Raw genomic sequence first — 24550 nt, forward strand, 5'->3', positions numbered from 1 at the left:
AAAATTTCATAAATTTGTAAATATCACAGAATAAAATGCATTTACTTTGACATATACCTTATTTTCTATAAATATTTTATTAAATTTGTATTTTGGAGATAAGAGCTTACACAATTCTCTACTCTAATGCTTCTAAATATCAATACTAGTTTCCTTTGGAGGGGGAAAGGAAAGGAGAAGAGAGGTGAAACAGATCCAGAAAAGTCACTACTAGTTTCCTCTTAAGTGCTTAACTAAAATATGCAACATTTTGGTATTTTGTTAAAATATTTCTGATTTTAAAGTTAGAAATTTCATTAAAAAATATTTATATGGGGCCGGGCGGTGGCGCTGGAGGTAAGGTGCCTGCCTTGCCTGCGCTAGCCTAGGATGGACCGCGGTTCGATCCCCCGGCGTCCCATATGGTCCCCCAAGAAGCCAGGAGCAACTTCTGAGCGCATAGCCAGGAGTAACCCCTGAGCGTCACAGGGTGTGGCCCAAAAACCAAAAAAAAAAAAAAAATATTTATATTATGCACACCGAATTTCTGAGCACAAAAAAGAAATGTTAGGATATTTACCTACAGACACTGCAATTCCTATATAAACCACCGTTGTAATTAAAATGGCTAAGAGTGTCCCTTTGGGTATTGCTGACTGAGGATCCTAGAAGACAAGAAGACTTTGGTCAATATACCTTTAAAATACATAAATGCCATTTTTATCATATAACTATTACAATCCTTTACAATACTTACTGCAAGATCACCAGAGATATTTGCGCCAGCCAGAATACCAGTTGCAGCAGGGAAAAAGATGGCAAATACAGAAAAGAAATTGTCTTCACCTCGAAAATCTGGTCCAAAGTTCTCATAAAATATTTCAGCTGTAGAGAACAAAACACTTTTTTGCAATTTGTGGATAGTATATACCATAATTTAGGTCAAGATTAAATATGATTTGAAGTGGTAAATTCTTTCAATGTTTCCTAATTCAAGGATTTGTGTTCCTCTTAATGTATGAAGGAATGATTTACTATTGAATTAAGATATGGGTCATGCCCTATTATTCTGCATTCATTGCTAGTTATATTTCAAGCAACTCTAAATTTTATTGCTCACACTAGTTCAAACATAAACCAAAGTGCAGCGAAGGAGCTAGAGAGATAATAGAAGAGGTAAGCACTTACAATCAATAATGGAAAAAGTCAACACTGTGTAAGTTTCTTAGAGGGAAGCACTACAGGATACCCACCATTCTTGTAATTCTGGCCAGAATTAATAACGAGGGTGGGAGGCAGCTCAGTGATAAGCTGATGCCAAGCACATGGGAGATCCCTAGTTTGATCCCCAGTACAACATAGTACCCTGAGCACCAACAAGTATAATGTAAAGGCCCCAAAGCAGTTGGACCAGACACTGAGAAAGATCTTGGAGGAAAACCACCCTTGGAAGCAGAGCACCACTGGCCTATGAAAGCAGGCAGAGCTCTACCAAGAGTGGACCCAGACTCTCTACATGTTGTGGGTGGTCCTATCTTTAAGAAAAAATACAATACTTACCAACGACTACCTTAACAAATCAAACAAATTAGATGTACTTTCTAAAAGGACAAGCATCGGAGAAATACAAATACACAGCGGGTAAGGGTGCATGCCTTGCATGCAGCCAACCTGGGTTCAATCCCTGGCATTCCCAGAAGTCCTCTGAGCACCAACAGAAGTGATTTCTAAGTGCAGATCTAGGAGTAACCCCTGAACATTGCTGGGTATACCCCCAACAAAAAAATAAAAAAAGAAAAGGTTTGTACTCTTGAAAAAAACATATTGCTATTTTAAAAAGGGGGGGGGTGCAAAGAGGTAGTACAGTTGGTAAGGTGCTTGCCTTGCACATAGCTAATCCAGGTTTGATCTCTGGTATCTCCTATGGTCTCACAAACACTGTCAGGAGTGATTCCTGAGTGCGGTCAAATGTGACCCAAAACAAAAACAAAAGCAAACAAGATCAAGGAATTGTTTCAGATGAAAAGGTTCAAATCATATAAAATGACAGTAAAGAAGAGGTAGGGCCAAAGAGATAGTATAGGAGTGACTTTAGGCCATGCTTTGCATGGAGCCAACCCTGAATCTATTCCCCAGACAAGATCCCTAAGCATCACTAGGTGTAGTTCCCCCAAATCCAAGCACCTCCAAATGAGGTCCTGTATACCACCAAATCCAAGCACCTCCAAATGAGGTCCTGTATACCACCTGGGTGGCCTGTGTAAGCCCCAGCACTCACGTGATTCTTTAAAATATTTCATTAACAATTGGGCTCAAAAAAATCAATTTAACAAGGTGAAAGATCTATTTAGTAAAAGCTATAAATCATTTCTGAAAGAAATAAAAGACAATACCAAAAAACGCAAATGTATTCCTTGCTCCTGGATAAAAACCAACATGACCATTTTACCCAAAGCAATTTATAGTTATAGGTCGACTGTTTTCAGGGAATTTTCCAAGGACACAGAAAAATGTTTCTAAAATGTGTGAAACCACAGAACTCCCCAAAACACCAAAACAATCCTAATAAAAAAAAGATGGGGGCTTAAATTTTACTACAGGGACTGGAGAGATAAAGCACAAGGATTAAGGTGCTTGCCTTGCACACAACTGACTATGGCTCGATCCTCAACCCCATATGTGGGTCCCCTGAGCACTCCCTAAAACAACTCTATTGTGAACAACTAATATCTCAATAAACAATACTAAAAAATAAGTAAAAATAAATAAGTAAATAAATAAATAAATAAGAAAGACTGGCACAATAAGTGCTGGTGGGAAATGTACCACAATCTTCTCACTCACTTGGGATTGCTATTTGGTTCAGACTCTGGAAAATGGTTTGGAGACCTACCAAAAAATTTAGAGTTTCCATCTGACACACAGTGTCACCCTTGGGCATCTCTCCCAAGAACAAGCTTTAAACAAGCTTTAAACCAAAAATGACATATGAACATCTTTGTTCATTTACAAGATTGTGGTCTTTTTTTGGTGGGCAGAAGGGCCCATCCATATCCAGCTGTTTACTTGGCATTTACACCTGGCTGTTTGCTCAGGGATCACTCGTCATGGTGTTCATGAGGGCAGATGCAGTGCTGGAGATCTAGTAAAGATGGCAGCATGCAAGGCAAGTACCTTATCCCTATGCAAATCTTTCCAGTCTCCTTATAGTAAAATTTAAGCCTGAGAATGCAATACAATATATTACACAAGGCCTGTAAACCAATTTCCAACATCAGAGGAGTGAAGAAATAATCTAATTTAGTCACAAAATGAAATACTACTCAGCTATGAGAAATTAAGTCTAAATTTGTTGCAACATGATAAGTGAAATTAGAAAAAGAAAATCAGCAGATCTCACACATATGCAGAGTAAAAAAGGAACAAAGTAAGGGAATTGGCAATCCATAGTGCAAATGATCCTCAATTACAATACACAGAAATGTGTTCTGAAGGTGCTGGGAAGAAAGGAAGGAAACTAGATATAAGAGATTATGGTACTCTGGTGTACAATGATACCACTATAAAACAGTAATATCTGTACTACAATAAAATAAACAAAAATTGTTTTAAAGAAAGGAAATGAGGACTAGAGAGATAGCTTAAGATGCTGGAGAATCTGCTTTGCATGAGGAAGGCCTGGGTTTGAAAACCAGCAATGCATACTCTGAAAAGGACCACTGATTGTGACCCCAAAACAATCACACATAAAAAGAAAAAGGAAAAACTAAGAGAAGAGAAATGATAACTAAATGCAGTTCATGGTCATGATTCCTATCTGTACATGAGTCAGCTATATTAGTATTGTGAGAAAGTGAGTTAAATTTCCTGAACTGTTCTTTTCCTTAGTATGTAATTCTAAATCAAGTAACAGCATATTAGCAGGAATGATTTCTGTAATTTCTTTCCTATGGTTTAGTGATATGAAATAATAAAATAAATTTGGCTCAAAAATATGATGCTGGGTATTGTAAAATGTATTTTTACTGTATTAATTTTTCAAGCTAAGTTTAAACTACTTTTATAGAAATAAACTTATTAAACACATAAGAGATTTGTAATATTTGTCTATAAAAGAACTGCAGGGCAGGAGCAAATCCTGTGGGTACAGCTCTTAACTTGCCCACAGTAGATCTACCAGGAGTGATCCTTAAATGCAGAGACAGGAGTAAGTCCTGAGGAATAAGTCCTGACCCCAAAACATAGAATCACAAAGTGAGGTGGTAATTGGAAGTTAATTTAAGATTTAAAAGGAAAAAAGTAGACTACTTAAAAAGTAAAGTATCTGGACCGGAATGATAGTACAGCAAGTAAGGCATTCTTCACCTTCTATGCTGCCAACCCGAATTTGATCACTGGTATCCCATGAAGTCCACAGAGCCTGCCAGGAGTAATGTGAGCACAGAGCTAGGAGTAACCCCTGAGAAACACCAGTGTGGTCCAAAAACAAATATATGAAATATTGAAATGAGGGTAAAATAGATATAAAGAAATTTTAACTGACTTATCAACATTCATTTCTGACATGCCTAGAATGCAAATTTCATCCCAATCAAGTAAACTGAAACTCTAAGTAACACACAGTATGCAAATAAACATAAGTACAAGTAACCATTAATACTGGACATTGCAGTTATTAATCCAGGACCAGGAGTAGAAATAGCAGCATGTGGGCTTAAAGGAAAAAAACTTTAAAAAAATCTTTATCAGAAAACTGACCAACTAAGTCAGTGTTAGGTACTGGCCAACACAGGGCCACTCAAATATGGTGCAGATTGCAAAGTTAAATCAGCAAGAAGGTTAAGGACCTTACGTCAAAATATAAATCATCTAGGTCTCTAAGCTTCAGTTTAGGTCAGTTAATTTTTTTCCAGTTAAGACTTTTTGAAGGAAAAGTACACTGATTTTTACTCTACACATTTTTACAGAGATCCATAAGTAGCTATAGTATAACAAACTTGGGAAAAGCTAGGTAGGTCTTTTCTTCCAAAACAATGAGGTTTCGTCAACTGAGAAGAGATCTATTACTCTAGGTAACAAACCTCCCTGATTACTGGATTTGTTCTTTCCTGCCTCCACTTTGTTGGGATAGGTTTAGAGATGCTCAATGAATTGGAAATAGATAGGAAGATGAGAGATGAAGGGAGAAAATTCAGAGAGGTACCTTAGGAAATAATACATGAGAAGTAAATTTCATCAGCAGAAATAATTATAAGATGGAAAGAGTTATGGAAAATAAATTTTCACATAATAATGTAAATTAGAAACATGTTTATTTTAATCTAGTTGTAATGTAAACTATATTAAAGTCACAATTTCACTGAAAAACTTATTTCAGTATCTTTTCAGTCTTTATCACATCTTAGTTAAACATAACTAGAAGTATAAATCTAAACTGAAAGTAGTAATTTTAGTTACTAATTCCCCAGTATTTGTGGAGAATAGAAATGCCTCTCCTTAGTAGCAATGGTTTTTCCACACTCTACCGCTTTGGTGCTAGTAATGAAAAAGATGTAAATAAAAGTTATTTTTACTCTATATAAACACAGGTAAAAAGAAAAGTACATAAAACAGCTCAAACTCATTATAAAACACAGGAAATGTATTCAATTGCTAAATAGTAATATAATGTGCACTTTTTTTAAAAAATGTATAAATCTTTTTTTACTTACTTTTATAACTAAAGAAACCCTTGGGTTTCTTGCTCTCCAATGGGATAAATGTTCCTATGATGAAATCAGCTATCGCAAATAGTAGAATCACCAAAAGAACGATCTGAGCCTGGAATTTTAAACATTCAAAATCAAAAATACATTTCATGTATATGTTGATTCAGTTCCTCTAGAATATAATTTTCCAAGAGAAAATAAAACTTGTTTTCTCAATTAGCGCCTAGTACAAGTAGGGTGCACAATTTTTTTTAAAATGTAGTCTTTAAACAACTGTCCTAGAACATTCAATTAACAAGAAAAATAGATAGCAAATATAGGATCATGGCATTGGTAAAAGGTAAAAAGGGTTGGGCCAATCTGGTAGTGCTCAGGGCTTGTCTTTTTCCTAACTTCATTTCATAAGTATACAAATTATTTTAAGTTTTAAACTAATGACATAAATAACAACCCCGAGAAAAACTATTCCTTAAGATTTTCCTTTGTTCTGATTTGGTAAATATTATCATAGCTCATGTATATAACACAAGTATGATTTTATACACTCTTTGAAAGCAAACATGAAGAAACTCTAAAAAATTTTTTTTAAATAAAAAGGCCAAGTTCCTCAGTAATACATGTGTACATATCTATTATTCAGGATATTAAAATTTGTGCTATGACATAATCTCTCAAAGATATAGAAACCTTTGTGGGTACACTGGCTATAGGTGTGTATATGACTTCAACAATTGTCCATGGAAAAATTGGTACTTAGATCTTTTAAATTTCAATTAGCAAGAAAAACAATTTACTTCTTTTTTTTTTTTTTGGTTTTTGGGTCACACCCGGCCACGCTCAGGGGTTATTCCTGGCCCCAGGCTCAGAGGATCATATGGGATGCTGGGATTCGAACCACCGATCTTCTGCATGAAAGGCAAACGCTTTACCTCCATGCTATCTCTCCAGCCCCACAATTTACTTCTTTTATTTCCTGTGAAGACTAATTTAAATTTTATTCTCCTGGGCTTATTGTTTTTAAATTTACTTTTTGTTTGTTTGCTTATCTTTTTGGGGGGGTCACACCCAGCCCCGCTCAGGGGTTACTCCTGGCTCTATGCTCAGAAATCCTGGCAGGCTCGGGGGACCATATGGGATGACAGGATTCGAACCACCGTTCTTCTGCATTCAAGGTAAATGCCTTACCTCCATGCTATCTCTCTGGCCCCTTAATATTTACTTTTAATACAACCAACATCTCAATTTGGATGTGGGGATAAGGAAATAAGTTTTAAAATCACTGTGTTTAAGTGAATCCTATATCTAACATTAATTCAAAGTAGTTCCTTACTACTTTTTGAAATAGAAAGTAATCTTTCATATAAATTTCTCAAAAAATGGTAACCTAGGGACCTCCAAAATCTAAATTATAACCACAATTAAATTAAACCAGCAATTTTCAACCATTTCGTATTTACACCTATGTGGACCAGAAGTTTTAGACCTTAAGCTCCCAAAGTTTATGTGTTAAAGATATCTCAATAATATCATTACTTACTTTTGCTTCCCACTCCATTCCAGCTACTGAGATACCCAACAGGATCACCACTGTAATAGCTCCAATTATTCGAATATCATTAATTTCATCTATCATAAGAATGGAATGTTCCTTTAAAAAATTAAAATGATCAAAATTAGTTATTTTAAATAAACTAGTTTTCTCTTTTTTAGATTTTTATTTTTTTTTGTTTTGTTTTTTCGTTTTTGGTTTTTGGGCCACACCCAGCAGTGCTCAGGGGTTACTCCTGGCTGTCTGCTCAGAAATAGCTCCTGGCAGGCACGGGGGACCATATGGGACACCGGGATTCGAACCAACCACCTTTGGTCCTGGATGGGCTGCTTGCAAGGCAAACGCCGCTGTGCCATCTCTCTGGGCCCTTTTTTAGATTTTTAAAAATTACTTTTATTTAAACACCGTGGTTTACAAGGTTCTTCATAATACAATTGTCTCTTTATAATTACAAAGTTATTCATAATTGAGTTTGTCATATAATGTACAATAACCTTCACCAGTGCACATTTTCTGCCACCAATGGCCCGTTTCCCTCCTGCCCTCCCCTCTGCCAATCCCTGTGGCAGATTCTCCTCTCTCTTTCTCTCTCCCTCCCTCCATCTTGTTGCCTCTCCCTTCTTCCATCCCATTTTTTAGACACTGTGGTTTGTAATATTGTTACTGAAAGTGTGTCATGCATATCACTTATCTCCTTTCAACAACCAGTTCTTGTCCAGAGTGATCATTTCCACTATCATAGTCATAGTGGTCCCTTCTCTGCCCTAACTGCACTCCCCGCTACTTGTGGCAAGCTTTTTAAACATTTTAGACATATCACAGTACCTTATATACAGAGGCTGAATGCTTGCTTAATAAATGAATAAGAAAACAGAAAAGGAAGAAATTATTTACCACTTAAGTGTCATTCAAGTATCTAGTGATGACAAAAAATATGGTCGAATTATTAACACTGATATTTTAATGTTGACTAAAAAAAAAACAGCTCAAGAAATTATTAGGATTAGGTGGGTGGGGCAGCCATTGGTCCACACCCTGCTGAGTTTAGGGATTCCTGGCTCTGTGCTCAGGGAGCAGGCCAGGGACCATATAGGGTACCAGGAATTGAAATGGGATCAGCCAAGTGCAAAACAAGCAACCAACCCACTGAACTATCATTCAGTCCCTCATTAAATTTTTTTTCCTACTGTAGTAATTTTTTTATTTTTTCTTCTTTTAAAAGAATAGAATGTCATATTTATTCTTTATCATTAAAATCTCTTAAGTAACATATCAAAAGTATTTTTCTGTGTGATTAGTAAAAATCTGTGTAATTTAAAAATTTGATGTCACATTAGATAATGAAAAGAAAGACAGATATCTCAAAGGGTGGAAAAGTGCACACTTTGCATAGGGGAGTCCAAATTCTATTCTAGACAATGTAAGGTCCCAAGCACTGCTGAGTATCAACCTCGTAACAAAAACAAACAAGCAAAGTATAAAGGAAATGAAAACCCTTTCCAGCAGTTCCAAAACCTCAAAGATTAATTTTGTGACAAAAAAAATCATTTACTGTTTAGTATCAATAGCAATAAAAATATACAATAAAAAACAACAAAATATTCACTAAACATAAAAATGAATGAACAGAACTCTCAGAGATTAGACTGCTTCTTTTGAGTGTCCATGCACCACATACTACTATGGAAAATTACAACTGATCCTACCATGAAAAAGTATGGGTGTCACTCAAAATTCCTCTCAAACCCTATTTACTTCTACTATTTTAATTATATACATCCCCCAAAGTCTCTTCCAATAAGTTATCCTATAAACTCCAGAACAGAATTATCAACTGCTTTCTAGTCAGCACTATTTAGATATAACTGTAGTTCCTGAATTAGATATGCAAAACTAAATGTTCTGTGGTCTCTTTCTCAGTCTGAACCCACCAACTAAACCCTCAAGTCAAATATCAAAATATAAATTTATACTATGTGTAAAAATATTATTTACATAGTAAATACAGTATACTATATATATTTATACTCTATATTATATTTATATTAATATATAACATAATATATTGTTATATTAATATATTATTAATCAATAACCCATTTACTTGACTTGTTCACCTTTTTTTCAACTGTCTTGGTTATTGTTTTAAAACAAGACACCAATTTCTCTCCAAAAATAGCTACCAACAATCTTTTTTTTTTTTTTTTTTTTTTTTTTTTTTGGTTTTTGGGCCACACCCGGTAACGCTCAGGGGTTACTCCTGGCTATATGCTCAGAAGTTGCTCCTGGCTTGGGGGACCATATGGGACACGGGGGATCGAACCGCGGTCCGTCCAAAGTTAGCGCAGGCAAGGCAGGCACCTTACCTTTAGCGCCACCGCCCGGCCCGCTACCAACAATCTTTTATCAACTCATTTATTTCAGTTTAGGCACCACACATTGCAGTGACAGGGATGGAACTGTGGCTCCTAAATGCAAAGCATATGTCCTAGCCCCTTGAACTAGCTCCCTGACTCTAAAGTTTTTTTTTTAATTATTTCAACCTCCAATGTTGATCGCTCAATTCCACTTTTATTTTTTTCTTTTTAGTTTTTGACCTGTACCTGGTAATGCTCAGGGGTCATTGCTGGCTCGGCACTCTGAAGTTATTCCTGGTGGTGAATGGGGGAACATATGGTGTACGGGGGCTCAAACCCAGGTTGCTCTCATACAAGTCAAGCACCCTACCTAATATACTATTGGTACAGCCCTTAAATTTATTCTTTACAGTGCTAAAATATTTTATTTGGATACAACTCTAATCATATCAAAGCCTCCAACTCCAATTAAGATAAAGTTCAGGGGCTGGAGAGATAGCACAGCGGTAGGGTGTTTGCCTTGCAAGTGGCCGACCCAGAACCAACAGTGGTTGAAATCCCGCATCCTATATGGTCAGTCCCCATGCCTGCCAGGAGCAATTTCTGAGCACAGAGCCAGGAGAAACCCAAGCACCACCAGTTGTGGCCCAATAAACAAAAAATAAAAAGATAAAGTTCAAATTTAGCAACAAATAAGATCCTTCCTGACTTGATCATTTTTCTCTGTATTCTTTCTTGTTGTTTATTTTGGGACCACACTTGGTACTATTCAAAGTTATTCTGAGTATTGACACTCAAAAGGTTTCTCCTGATGATGTTTTAAAGACTGTGATGCAAGGCATCAAACTTGGATCTCCCTAGTGCATCCACATTACAGCCCTTTATGCTATCACACCGTTATGCTATCTCCCTTATTAGTAAATTTCTTTGCCATGCTGTAGTTCAAACATTTCCCTTATTTTAAAAGGACACATCAAACTTTATCCTTTCTGAGCTGCTGTTTCCATTATCTTCCTGTTTTTCTCATATCACACTTCTTCACTGCTGTTTTCCTACAATTTAGATTCTGCTCTTGAAAACCCCATGTTCGACATGATCATTCCTGTTCCTGGATGATGTTAAGTGATCTCCTTTCATGTTTTCAAGGCCCTTTCAATTAGTCACGTTGGACATTCTGTAACATTTTTGTCTGTTTTTCCACACAAAATTTCTTGAACAATTTGTTTCATATTCATCACTGCTTTCCTATTATCTTTCCTAATATCTAATATGGCGATTTACTATAAACACTCAATAAAGATAGTAACAAATAACAAAACGGTGAATCACCTTAAGCAACTCCACCACAGTTTCTGCAAATCCAACCACATACATAGCAACTGCAACAGCATTGGCAAAAGCGAAGATCAGACCAATTGCACCACCGAATTCTGGGCCTAGACTTCTAGATATGAGATAATACGCTCCTCCTAAAAGAAAAAAAACAAACAAAAAAGCACTAATGTTAATGATTTTAAATGTCAAATTGTTCTGTTAAGTGATACAAGAGTTCACAAAGCACATTGAGTCAATAAGCAGTTAAATTAATGGGTAAGTGGGTGAGCGTACTTTCACAAACACACAGAATTCTTTACAATCCACTTCATTAAGGTTTCAACATCCAGGCCCGGAGAGATAGCACAGCAGCGTTTGCCTTGCAAGCAGCCGATCCAGGACCAAAGGTGGTTGGTTCGAGTCCCGGTGTCCCATGTGGTCCCCGTGCCTGCCAGGAGTTATTTCTGAGCAGACAGCCAGGAGTAACCCCTGAGCACCGCCGGGTGTGGCCCAAAAACCAAAAAAAAAAAAGGTTTCAACATCCAGAGAGTTCTTCATTTATCAAATATAAAATAACTCTGCTATATTGGGGCTGGAGAGATAGCATGGAGGTAAGGCGTTTGCCTTTCATGCAAGAGGTCATCGGTTCGAATCCCAGCGTCCCATATGGTCCCCCGTGCCTGCCAGGAGTAACCCCTGAGCATGGAGCCAGGAGTAACCCCTGAGCACTGCCGGGTGTGACCCAAAAACCACAAAAAAAAAAAAAAAAAATAACTCTGCTATAAAAAAATTAAAAAAATAATAATGCTGTTTAAATCTCTACTTTTCTATTTCAAATGTAAAGTTAAAATTGATAATAGTCTCTTCCTACCAAGTGATACCCTAAAAATTTAAATATTTCAATATATCTTTGAAAATAACTACATAGGGGGCCAGGAAGGTGGCGCTAGAGGTAAGGTGTCAGCCTTGCAAGCGCTAGCGTAGGACAGACCGTGGTTCGATCCCCTGGCGTCCCATATGGTCCCCCCAAGCCAGGAGTGATTTCTGAGCACATAGCCACGAGTAACCCCTGAGCGCCAAACGGGTATGGCCCAAAAACAAAAAAAAAAAAAAGAAAGAAAAGAACTACATAGGGCAATGTAATCTATTCAGTTTTATACCCTTAACGTACTCTTTCCTATAAAAAAAATAAGTTTTTACATGATCCACAAGTGAATCTTAACTGAGGTACCCATCCACACACAAAAAAAGATTGATCCCTTTAAATACATTCATTAAAAGAGTCTACAAAATTCATTGTAGGTGATACAGCTTGTTAGTATTCAAAAAGCTATCAGCCAGACTTTCAAATCAACAACTGTTATGAAAAAAAAAATTCCTCACAAAAGAGAATTTGGTCATTCTTTAATGACGTTTTGCTTACTATTTTCATTATGAAATGAGGAATATTGCATAATTTCTCATTTTTGAGTGTCTGATGGTAACAGGATTTAAAACTATAGGTTCTAACTGATGGATGCAATGTTTTCCTTTATGAATTATAACTGTGAAGGTGTTAGAAAAAAACTATAGCACTTGGTTATTTGCTGATTAATCTCTATGCATTCCACATATTTCCTTGGTATCTCAGGGCAGAAGACTGGACATGGTTTCTGAGGTACACGTACTTGTAAATATATTTAGTGGTAGCTATGAATAATGAAAAAGGTTTTCAACATTTTCAGTATGATCTATATTTTGAATAAGTTCTAATTCACATGGAGAACAACACTTCAGAAGTCATGCTGCTATTGGTTTCATGAATCACTCATTTTTAGGCTCACTATCTAAATTTAAAGAGCTGAAGATGGGCCGAAGAGACAGCACAGAGAGATAAATTTAAATAATAATTTATTCAGTAGCAGGAATTAAACAATGATGTCAAAAGACTGAATTTACCTCCTCGTACAAATCCATTAGTAGCTATTGCTGATGTGGATAATCCTGTAATAGTTGTTACAACAGTAGCCATGGCTATTACAAGAACCGATAAACCTTTAGGAACAAAGAAAAAAGTCAAGAATAATTACATACTCTTATTTAAATTTGCCATATTCAAAACTGATTGCTCCAGACCTATCAAATTTAATATCGTAACTAATAAAACAAGTTAATACACTGATAAAGTAACATCACTTTACTTGATCCCATTTTAGAAAATCTAAAGAAAATAGTGAAAACAGAAATATCAAGCTGAATACAAAGGAAGATACAACTTTATGATTCAATTCTCTGAATTTTATGAGACTGAAAGCTTAAGCATGCAATTATTTTGTTTATTCATTCTTAAATGAATCATGCAGTTTGTAATTTCACATACCTATTCCAGCTTGACCCACAATCCATGATAACCTAATGAAGAGCATCACACCCCAAATGTTTAACATACAACGTACCTAGGAAGAAAAAGAAGACCAAGTAATATTTCAAAGTAATCCAAAGCAATACATAAATGCCTAACTAGCAAAAATTCATAGCATTTAAAACTGCACTTTTATTTTCTCTCCCTTTTCCTAAGTAGTTTTTGTTTTCAATTTGATGCCATCAGTGATATTCAGGAGCCCCCTATCTCAGTGCACAAGGGTTACGCCCAGCAATGTTTCATGAACTAATCTGCCCCTAGCAAGTCAAGAAATCAAATCCAGGGCTCTTGCATACAAAAGCATGTGCTATATATAGCCTAGTGCATTATCTCCATGGCTCTTGTGAGTTGATTAAGAGCTTAGAGAGGGGCCGGAGAGATAGCATGGAGGTAAGGCATTTGCCTTTCATGCAGAAGGTGGTTCGAATCCCGGCATCCCATATGGTCCCGAGCCTGACAGGAGCTAATTCTGAGCGTAGAGCCAGGAGTAACACTGGAGCACTGCTGGGTATGACCAAAAAAAAAAAAAATAATAAGATAATGGGACAGCAGAGAAATGAAACAGGTTTATTTCAACTCTTTCTAGTTTTGTTTTATTTTGATGCACCTGTTAATTTAACAACTTTATGATTTCTAAAAAGTGACACTATGTGATATAATTAAGAGAAAAAAACAGTAATAGGATAATCAACTTGCTTTCATTAAAATGATATACTGTGTTTCCATTAATGAATTTAATATGAATAATGAAAGGAGGGACTGGAGCAACAGCAACTCCTATAGGGTGTTTGCCTTGCATAAGACCAACACTGTTTCAATCCTCAGCATCCCAGTGGCTCAAGATTACTGCAAAGAGTAATCTCTGAGGATGGAGTTAGTAGTCCCTGAGTGCTGCTGACTGAAGCCCAAAAAGTAAAGAAAAATAATGAAAGGGGTATAAGTTATTAATAATTTTCATAGACACATAGGTGAGTGGTGAAAAGATAACTTTCCAGAGATTTAATAAAATATTAGATTTTATAATAAAATGAAAAAATGCTATATCTCTAAAATGAAGACTGGTCAGGGATATAACTCACTGGTAGAGCAAAAGACCTGAATTCAATTCATTGCACTAAAAACACAGTAAAATTAAAAACCAGTGTTTTTTTTTTTAAATGAAATGAAATCCATATGCACATACTAATACTCCCTTGATCCAGCCGAACTTCACAACTCCTTTACTTTCTGCAGCATATGTGACCACAGCATCTCTGGTGGGAGTACTTTCTTCCCCATTTGCAAAGCCATCCTCAAAGGGTTCCTGGGAAAAGGAAATGGCGATGATTAAGAATATCTACATTTTAAATCATCTGATTTCCCCCCCCCCGCCCCCTAAATCATCTGATTTTAAAAAGAAATCTAAAACATAGTTAATCATATTTAGAAGGCAGAGTATAACTTTCAAAGAATTGAGGACTTCTAACTTCTAACTATTCCTTCTCCCTGAGGAAAATATAATAGAAGAAAATAACTAAGAAAACTACTAATTTTTACCTAATTATGTTTGCTTTTGGGGACACACCTGGAGGTAATCAGAGGTTACTACTGGTCTGTGCTCAGGATTTACTCCTGGCAGGCTCAGGAAATATATGTGATACGGGAGATCAAACCCAGGTCAGCCACACGCAAGAAAAATATCCTATCTGCTGTGCTATTATATCACTCCCCTCATAAGCACACACAAAAGTTTTGCTTTAATTGCTTTATAGGGGCTAGAGCAGCAAGTAGTGTTTGCTTTGCATGTGACATACCTGGATTTGATCCTCAGTATCTCAAGTGGTTCCCAAAGCACTGCCAGTAGTAATTTGAGTATATAGCCAGGAAGAATTCCTCAGTACTGCCTAGTATGACCCCAAAAAAAGCAACCAAAAAATTGCTTTATTCACAGCAGTAAGGAGTTTGCTTTGCACATAGCTGACCCTGGACCAATAATGGTTTGATTCCCAGCATCCCATATGGTCCCCTGAGACTTCCAGGAGTGATTTCTGAGCACAGAGCCAGGAGTAACCCCTGAGCGTTGTCAGGTGTGACCCAAAAACAAAACAAAACAAATATAGCGTTATTGGTTAGGAAAGTAATGTAAATGTGTTATTTACGGGTGATATAAAATGTTATAAAATCCTAATCAATTCAAGTGCATTAAGCTATAAATCAGACTTTTCTTGTGCTAATATAAAAAAATTATTTTTCTGCCTTCATAAATAGAATTTCTTATATAATACAGTTGTACATTAATCTAGGTTTAGTTACCCATTACCTGTGGAATAAACTAAAAATTCTTAGTATGTTAATTCATCATTATCTATTTGGCTTATTTTAATAGTCACTATTCTATTCACTAAGATGCCTACTGCATATCAGACACTTTCCTAAATATTCAAGTTTATTTCTCTGAATAGACATATCTTTAAAAGCTATTCTTTGCATTTAATAAATGAAGAAAGTCTCTCAAATTTAATCATGAAGCTATTGTGACAATTCAATCAATCTTCTCACTGGTAGGATCCCTCAAAATATTCAGGGCAATTATTTTAAAGATCTAGTTTGGACAAGGGGACAGAAGATAGACAAATTATCTAAATCAGAAAACTTCCTACCTAAATTTCTCTATCCCTTAGCTATTTTTATTCTTTGCAATTTACTCCCTCCTCTACTTCAAAATCTACAGAAGCTAAAAGCTTTCTAGCATGGCCCTCAAAATTTTTTTTCAATGTTTTTCTGAAAGTCAAAGTAATTATGCAGGAATTAAGGTGCTTGTATTTCATGAACCCCACCCCAGTTTTATTTTTATCCCTGGCACCATATATGATCCCCAGTATCACCAGAAAAGATCTTTGAACACAGAGCCAGAAGGAGCCCCTGAGCAACAGAGTAACAGTCTGCAAATACACCCACTCAAAAGCATATCAATTTGGTGAAACCTGAAACAAATTGTTATATGTAATATTAAACTGTATTGAATAATTACATGAAATTATTATAGATGGTACTGAACTCAGGTAGTTAGTTTGGAGATAATGGATAGGTAAAATAGGCCAACTGCTTTCTATTTTATCTATGACTTCCTTTTTTCCAATTCAAAACCCACTTTAGCTGCTCAAAATAGCCACTTTAATAATTAATGTATTCTTTGTCTTTTGCCTCATGCAGTCATGCTCAGGGATTACTCCTGGCTCTGTACTCAAGAATTATTCTTGGATGGCTTGGGGAACCATATGAAATGTCAGGGATTGAACCTGGATCAGCCACATGCAAGTTAAGTGCCTTATCTGCTATATATCTCTCCAGCCCTGATAGTCACTTGTATATAATTTTTATGAAGATATCACTATTTACATGAAATTAAGGTAATTATTCTATGGGCTGCACCTATCCTACAATTCCTTTTAATCAAATGTCCTAAAGGTCCTACTGTTTTTCCTTCTCAGCAGTCCTCTTTATTTTCTTCATAATAGATCTTAAATCTCATTATCTTCTTTATTATTATTATCTTTTTTTAAGAGTTTTGTTGTCTATTAACCTACCTCCACACCGTCAATATGTATTAAAATGTCAGCATAAGTGAGAAATTTCCTTTTATCAAAGATGTGAACGAATATTTAGCCCTTAGAGGCAACTGGTTTGCCAAAGAATGTCTGAAAATAGTCGATGTAAAATTTAAAGTATCTGCTCCTCAGTCAGACCTAGGTTCAAATTCCAGCTCAACCTCTCTTAACTATGTGAACTCTGGCAAATGATTTAACCCCTATCTCTCTCAGTTTAACCCTCAGTTTACATTATCAGAAGAAGAAAAGACCTTATCCCATATAATTTAAGAAAATGAAGTGTGGGGCTGGAACAATAGCACAGTGGGTAAATTGTTTGCCTTGCAAGCGTCTGGTCCAATCTTGGTTCGATCTGGGCATCCTATATGGTCTCCAGTGTGCCAGGAGTAATTTCAGAGCACAGAGAAGAGTAACCAGCAGGTGTGACCAAAAAAAAAAAAAAAAAGTGTGAGAAAATGATAATCTTACAAATAGAAAATCTCCCAAACATTTTGCTAGTGAAAATAATTGAACTAATCAACAATTTCAAATGGAAACAGATATTATCTCCAAAAAAGGCAGCATTATCATCTCAAGTTGAATATATGCACAGCCTTTAAGCCAAATTCCTACCCCATGGTATAGCCTTGGTGATGAGCCTTTTTTTTTTTCTTTTGAGGAAAGAGTGCTCCTAATGGGTCTCTAGGAGGTTTCTGAAATCTACAAGAGGGCCCAAGGATGCAGTGTTGTTTGGGCCCTGTAGTACAGTGATGCATGGATAATACCACCCCAGGGAGGAGGCTCAAAGGACTTCCACCGTTGCACTTAATGATGCTGAGGGACCATGTGGTACTGGGGATCAAATAAGAGTTGGTGGGGCCGAAGTGATAGCGCAGGGGTAGGGTGTTTGCCTTGCACGGGGCTGACCTAGGACAGAACGTGGTTCGATCCCTGGAGTCCAGTATGGTTCCCCAAAGCCAGGGGGGATTTCTGAGCACATAGCCAGAAGTAACTCCTGAGCGTCACTGGATGTGGCCCCCAAAAAAGGCAAAAAAAAAAAAAAAAAAAAAAGTTTTAAAGCAGGCAAAGCTAGACAAATGGCCTTCAGAAAACATAAAAAGACAAAAAAAAAAAAAGGTCAGAGAGAATACAATCTCTCTCAGGACACTTGCCTGGCACATGGCTAATACAGGTTTGATTCCCAGGCATCCTTTTTTTAAAGATCTTTGTTTGTTTGTTTGTTTTTGGGCCACACCCGTTTGACCATCAGGAGTTACTCCTGGCTATGAGCTCAGAAATCGCCCCTGGCTTGGGGGGACCATATGGGATGCCAGGGGATCGAACCGCGATCCAAGGCAGACACCTTACCTCTAGCACCACCTTCCCGGCCCGATTCCCAGGCATACTTTATGGTCCCAAGCCCACCATGAATGCAGTCAGTCGGGAGTAACCTCCATGCAGCACAGGATGTGATCCCCAAAACAAAAATGAATAACGAAAACAAAAGATCCCTGATCAGCCTAAATGATGATCTCAGATTTCATTCCATAACCAAACTAAAATTCTTGCAACAGCAAATGAAATCATGAACAAAATGAAAAGCAACCAACTGAATCAAAGAAAATATTTGCAAATCATGCAGGAAGGTGCTAGAAGTCCAATTATATAAAGAAACCATAGAATCCAAGAATCAAAAATATAAACCATTCCATTTAAAATTGAATGAGAGGGGCCGGAGAGATAGCACAGCAGTAGGGCATTTGCCTTGTACACAGCCAATCCAGGACCAGACAGTGGTCTGAATCCTGACATCCCATATGCCTGACAGGATCAATTTCTGAGCGCCTCCAGGTGTGACCCAACCCCAACTGAATAGGAGAGGGTAGAAATAGGTTAGTGGGTTTGCGTGCATGCAAAAGGTTCTAGGATTGATCCCTAGTACCATGGGGTCCCTGAACATTGCCAGAGGGACCCATAGGTCCCTGAGCTGAAATTAACCCCTAACCATCTCCAGGCATACATAACTCCCAAACTCAAAAAAGTATTTAATAGAAAGGATCTGAGCAAACACCTTTTCAGAACAAAGACATAACATGAAAAGATTATAAACCACTAATTTATGAAAAATGAATACCAAAACCACAAAGAAGTCACCTGGCAACTCTGACAATAGCTATGATCAAAAAGACAAAAAATAACAAATGCTAGTGATGATCTGAAGTAAAGGGAAACTTGGTGCATGTAGTAGGAATGTAACTTGTGGAAAACAGTATGGATATTTCAAAAGTATAAAATACTACTTATTGTTCATCCAACAATTCCACTTATGTTACTAATCTGAAGAAAATAAAAATACTATTTCAAAAAGATAAAGTCAGAATATGTAAACAAAACCCTAAATTTCCCTGGTTGATTGATACACATAAACACTAGAATACTGGGGCCGGGCGGTGGCGCTAGAGGTAAGGTGCCTGCCTTGCCTGCGCTAGCCTAGGATGGACCGCGGTTCGATCCCCGGCATCCCATATGGTCCCCCAAGCCAGGAGAGACTTCTGAGTGCATAGCCAGGAGTAACCCCTGAGCGTCACTGGGTGTGGCCCAAAAAAAAAAAAAAAAAAAACACTAGAATACTATTCAGTTAACCAAAAAAATATATATATATATGAATACTACCATCTGTGACAACAAGGATGGAACATGAAGGCACAATGCTACATGAATGTCAGAAAAAAAAATCAAACAATAGATCTTACTTCAGCCTAGATTAAAAGCCTAGATAAAAAATAAAATAACAAAAGTAAGATAAGTTCACAGATATGAAAAAAAAGTTGGTAGTTGCTAGAGATACAGAGCTTGGGGAGATTAAAAGGTTACATTTTTGGGACCGGAGTGATAGCACAGCAGTAGGGTGTTCGCCTTGCATGCAGCCAACATTGGACAGATCCAGGTTCGATTTCCTGCATCCCATATTATCCCCAGAGAGCCTTCCAGGACGGTTCCTGAGCACAGAGCCAAGAGGAACACCTGAGCACTGCCAAGTGTGACCCAAGACGGTTTCTGAGCACAGAGCCAAGAAGAACACCTGAGCACTGCGAAGTGTGACCCAAAAACCAAAATCCGGGCCCGGAAAGATAGCACAGCGGTGTTTGCCTTGCAAGCAGCCGATCCAGGACCTAAGGTGGTTGGTTAGAATCCCGGTGTCCCATATGGTCCCCCGTGCCTCCAGGAGCTATTTCTGAGCAGGCAGCCAGGAGTAACCCCTGAGCACCACCGGGTGTGGCCCAAAAACCAAAAAAAAAAAAAAAAAAAAGTTTACATTTTCAACGGGGGAATGGTGTGTGTGTGTGTTTTTACATTTTCAATGGGGGAGTGGGGTGTGTGTGTGTGTGTGTTTTTACATTTTCAACGGGGGAGTGAGTGTGTGTGTGTGTGTGTGTGTGTGTGTGTGTGTGTGTGTGTGTGTGTTAAGGGCATACCTGGTGGTGCTCAGGGCTTAATCCTGTTTCTGAGCTCAAGAATCACCCCACACAGGCTGAGGGGAAAGTTTTGCTGTGTGGTGTGTGTGTGTGTGTGTGTGTGTGTGTGTGTGTGTGTGTGTGTGTGTGTGTGTGTGTGTGTGTGTGTGTGTGTGTGTGTGTGTGTGTTAAGGGCATACCTGGTGGTGCTCAGGGCTTAATCCTGTTTCTGAGCTCAAGAATCACCCCACACAGGCTGAGGGGAAAGTTTTGCTAAAATCTGGATTGGTTCCGTGCAAGACAAGCATCCTACATGCTGTAAGTATTGCTTTGGTCCCAAAATTTTCAGTGTTAAGTATGGGAATGCAATGTAAAGCTAAATAAATATAGCTAACACTACACTGCACAGTTGAAAGCTATTGTAAATCCTAAATAAGCTTCCATCACAAATTTTTACATATACATAGAAATATGATTAACTTAACACAGCATTTTCTAATAAATATAAAAATCAAAACATTTCCTTTGGGGGCTGGGCCACACCTGGTGGTGCTCAGGGGTTAAGCCTGGATCTGTGCTTATGAATTATTCAGTGCTGCTTGGGGGACCGTATGGGATGCACAAGATGGAACCCGGGTTGGACATGTGCAACAGCACCGGCCACTCAAATCATTTCTTAATTGAGTACATTAAGTACTTAATATACTGCTGACACCAGCAGGGTAAATGTGCAATAAGCTGGCTATTGTTATCAATGAAAAATAAATTATCTTTTACTTCAACAATTACAGGTGAAAAATATTAAATTTCCATCTCAAGAATTTAATAATCTAAATGTTAATTAACCAAAATATTACAAAACATTAATCTAGATATATTGCTTCTTATAACTTGATATTAGCAGGATTTAAAGACCCCCCCCTCTGAAAGAATAAGACAAAAGCAATAACTCTCACAATTATGGCATTGATGTTCTTCAATGTGGTACACACTTAGCACCCACACCATCACCAATGTAAAAAAGCAATGTAAAAAGTGCAATGATTATATGACCAAATAGAAGTGTTTTACCATCCTAGCACTAAAAATACGCTGAATGAAGACTTCCTCCCTTTGCTATAAACTTTAGTGGCAATAATTGATATGTATTTTCACAGCAGGCCTGAGATGAATGTAAAGACTGCACATTATGAGAATATAAGTAACATCTGTGCTAAGCTTTAAACAAATTAATCTACAATTACTAACAGCTAGAGTAATAAGTATCTTTATTTCAGGATGCTATTACTATAAAAGAATTTACTCCTTTGTTAATATGCAGCTTACTGTTAATGTAAATAAACCAGAACTTACACACACTTCAAAATATTCATCAAAAAATACTGTTTTGGGGCCGGAGCAATAGCATAGAAGGCAGGGCAAGTGCCTGAACCAGGTTCAATCCCGTCATCCCATGTGGTCCCCTCAAACACCACCAGGAGTAATTCTGGAGAGCAGAGCCATAAATAACCCAAGTATCACAGGTGTGGCCTTAAAAAAAGTCCTATAGACAAAGTTCTGAATGAATATATTAATAATGATACTACAAAAATAGAAATTTTGGGAGGTCGGAGGGATAGCATGGAGGTAGGGTGTTTGCCTTGCATGCAGACGGACAGTGGTTTGAGTCCCGGCAGCCCATATGGTCCCCTGAGCCTGCCAGGAGTGATTTCTGAGCATGGAGCCAGGAGTAAGCCCTGAGCACTGCTGGGTGTGACCCAAAAACCAAATATATATGTAAATATAGGATAAATGCCTTGAATTTTATGAGATACCTATGACCCCCCCCCCAGCAACAATGTATTTGGCTCTGATGGCCATAGAATACTCAAAATAAAACTGCATATTTTAAAGTATTTGTTTAACACTACAGTACACTGAAGTACTCATTTCGTAAAAAGTCAAATTAGCACTAAAACAAATGTATTCACATGCAAATTTCGATGAGAAAATTGCTGATTTTATTTTGACAGTTTTTTATGAACCACTAGCCAATTATATCATCCCAAAGTTATCAACATTTCTTATCCGTGCTGTCGGTGATTGGTGTATTGGGCATAATGCTCCCCATACAGATTTACTCTTTCAAAACAAAGTATTGTTTTACAGAAATCCAATCTGCTCTGGCTAACAATGCTCTATTAATGCACTAACGCAAAACTCAAGTACCATAGATGAAAGTGGAGGGTTTGACCATGTGACTTTGAAATAAACCAAGTTAAAACGGCTGATTGTAGTAAAGAATTCAAAGTTCTACCTTGTAATGTTTATTACTAAATATCTAATACTTTGTTTTCAATAGAATGGATTAAGACTAGCCTAATTTGGGGCTAGAGAGATAGTTCAGAGGGTAGGGAATTTGTCCTGCATGCTGCTAATCCAGTTCAATCTTTGGCATCTCATATGGTCCCTTGTACCTCACCAGGAATAATTCTTGAGTGCAGAGCCACGAGTTATCATGATGACCACTGATTGTGACCACAAAAGCAATGAACAAAATTAGCATAACTTAAACAAATTTCACCTAACTTGAAGTCAAACACACTGGTAACATTATAATTAAAATTGTCATAAAACTAACGTTTCCATGTTGATAATAACTGATCTATAATTCAAATAACTTCATTTCCAAAATATAAATCCATGACTAGCAGCATATTAAATAAAATATTGTAAAAGCACTCTCACACCGTTATTATTTTATTTTTTTAACTCATCCTTTTAAAAAAAAAAGAACTTATTAAACTTTCTGCTGGTGCTTCAATGAATTCAGTGTGAGTCAATTTTCAAAAATATTCTTTCCTTTCTCTTTCATCTCTAGTTTTTCTTTCAATTTTCTATTTTTTAAAAAAACATGTTGCTTTTGGTCTCCCTAAAAATGTATTATCATCAGTTATGTCAACTATGTAATACATTTTCTTTTTTTTTTTTGGGGTCACACCCGGCAGTGCTCAGGGGTTACTCCTGGCTGTCTGCTCAGAAATAGCTCCGGGCAGGCACCGGGGACCATATGGGACACCGGATTCGAACCAACCACCTTTGGTCCTGGATCGGCTGCTTGCAAGGCAAACGCCGCTGTGCTATCTCTCCAGGCCCTGTAATACATTTTCTTTAAATAAATTAATTTAAAAAGATATTGTAAAAGCAATTATATGGAGAAATCCATGCAACAATAAAAATTAAACTGCCATCATTTCTATTTTCCTATGGCAGTAATCAGGATTAAAGATAGAACAGCCCTCTTAATATTACATAACAGTATGGAGAAGGCCAATATTTAATTTAAATCTTGAATTGACAGCTAAACTAAAAACAAATAAAAAAATATTCTCAGGTGGAAGGAAAAATCCCCTGTGCCTGGTCTAGAGCGATCCCTACACACAAAAGAGAGGAGTACTCCCTGTGTGGCCCTGAACCCTATTTAAACAAAAACAAACATAAGCTTGAAATATCATAAATCAAAGTCAGCAAAAGAATAGAAAATTAAGAGAGAGAAAAATAATGGAAAGCAAGGCGCTAGCATTACATGAGACCAACCCTTGTTTAAATCCTGGACCCACATCTAGTCCCCAGAGCACTGTTATCAAGGGCTACTCCTGAGTACACAGAATAACCTGAGTGTCATTGGGTGTGGAACAAATACTAAGCCCCCTCCAGATGGCAATCAAGTGAAAACATCTAAGGAAAAATGTGGTAAGCCCAAATTTCCAATTCCAGCTTATCACTAAATTAATTACACAAATATGGATAAGACCTTCCCAGTTACCAGGTTATAAAAGCAGCAGCCGGAAACCATAAAACAGTTATCAGCTATTACAGAAAGGGAGAGGCCCCAGTTTGTCAAGTCTAGGCAAGTTAAAAGCAAGTAATCCAGGCAGGAGAGATAACACCAACTGTAGGGAGTTTGCCTTGCATGCAGCTGACCCGGGACAGACCCAGGTTTGATTCCCAGCATTCCATATGAAACCTGAGCCTACCAGGAGCAAATTCTGAGTGCAGAGCCAGGAGTAACCCCTGAGCGTCGCCAGATGTGGTCCAAAAACGAGAGAGAGAGAGGGAGAGAGAGAGAGAGAGAGAGAGAGAGAGAGAGAGAGAGAGAGAGAGAGAGAGAGAAGAGGGAGGGGAGGGAAGGAAGGAGGGAGAGAAGGGGAAGGAAGGAAGGAAGGAAGGAAGGAAGGAAGG

The 24550-nt window shown here is 37.4% G+C and overlaps 1 protein-coding gene across 1 annotated transcript in view; it reads right to left on the reverse strand.

Annotated features, from left to right (window-relative positions):
- The window catches only part of SLC12A2 (solute carrier family 12 member 2), a 78629-nt gene that overhangs the window by 40520 nt on the left and 13559 nt on the right, over nucleotides 1-24550 (reverse strand). Inside the window, exons 2-9 of the mRNA XM_049786719.1 lie at nucleotides 14492-14611; nucleotides 13267-13342; nucleotides 12846-12941; nucleotides 10923-11062; nucleotides 7225-7335; nucleotides 5691-5799; nucleotides 737-864; nucleotides 560-644 (exon numbers count right to left, since the gene is read on the reverse strand). Of these exons, the coding sequence (XP_049642676.1) occupies nucleotides 560-644; nucleotides 737-864; nucleotides 5691-5799; nucleotides 7225-7335; nucleotides 10923-11062; nucleotides 12846-12941; nucleotides 13267-13342; nucleotides 14492-14611 (865 nt within the window). The remainder of the gene's footprint in view (nucleotides 1-559; nucleotides 645-736; nucleotides 865-5690; nucleotides 5800-7224; nucleotides 7336-10922; nucleotides 11063-12845; nucleotides 12942-13266; nucleotides 13343-14491; nucleotides 14612-24550) is intronic.

The sequence above is a fragment of the Suncus etruscus genome, chromosome 14, assembly GCF_024139225.1.
Source record: "Suncus etruscus isolate mSunEtr1 chromosome 14, mSunEtr1.pri.cur, whole genome shotgun sequence".
NCBI lineage: Eukaryota > Metazoa > Chordata > Mammalia > Eulipotyphla > Soricidae > Suncus > Suncus etruscus.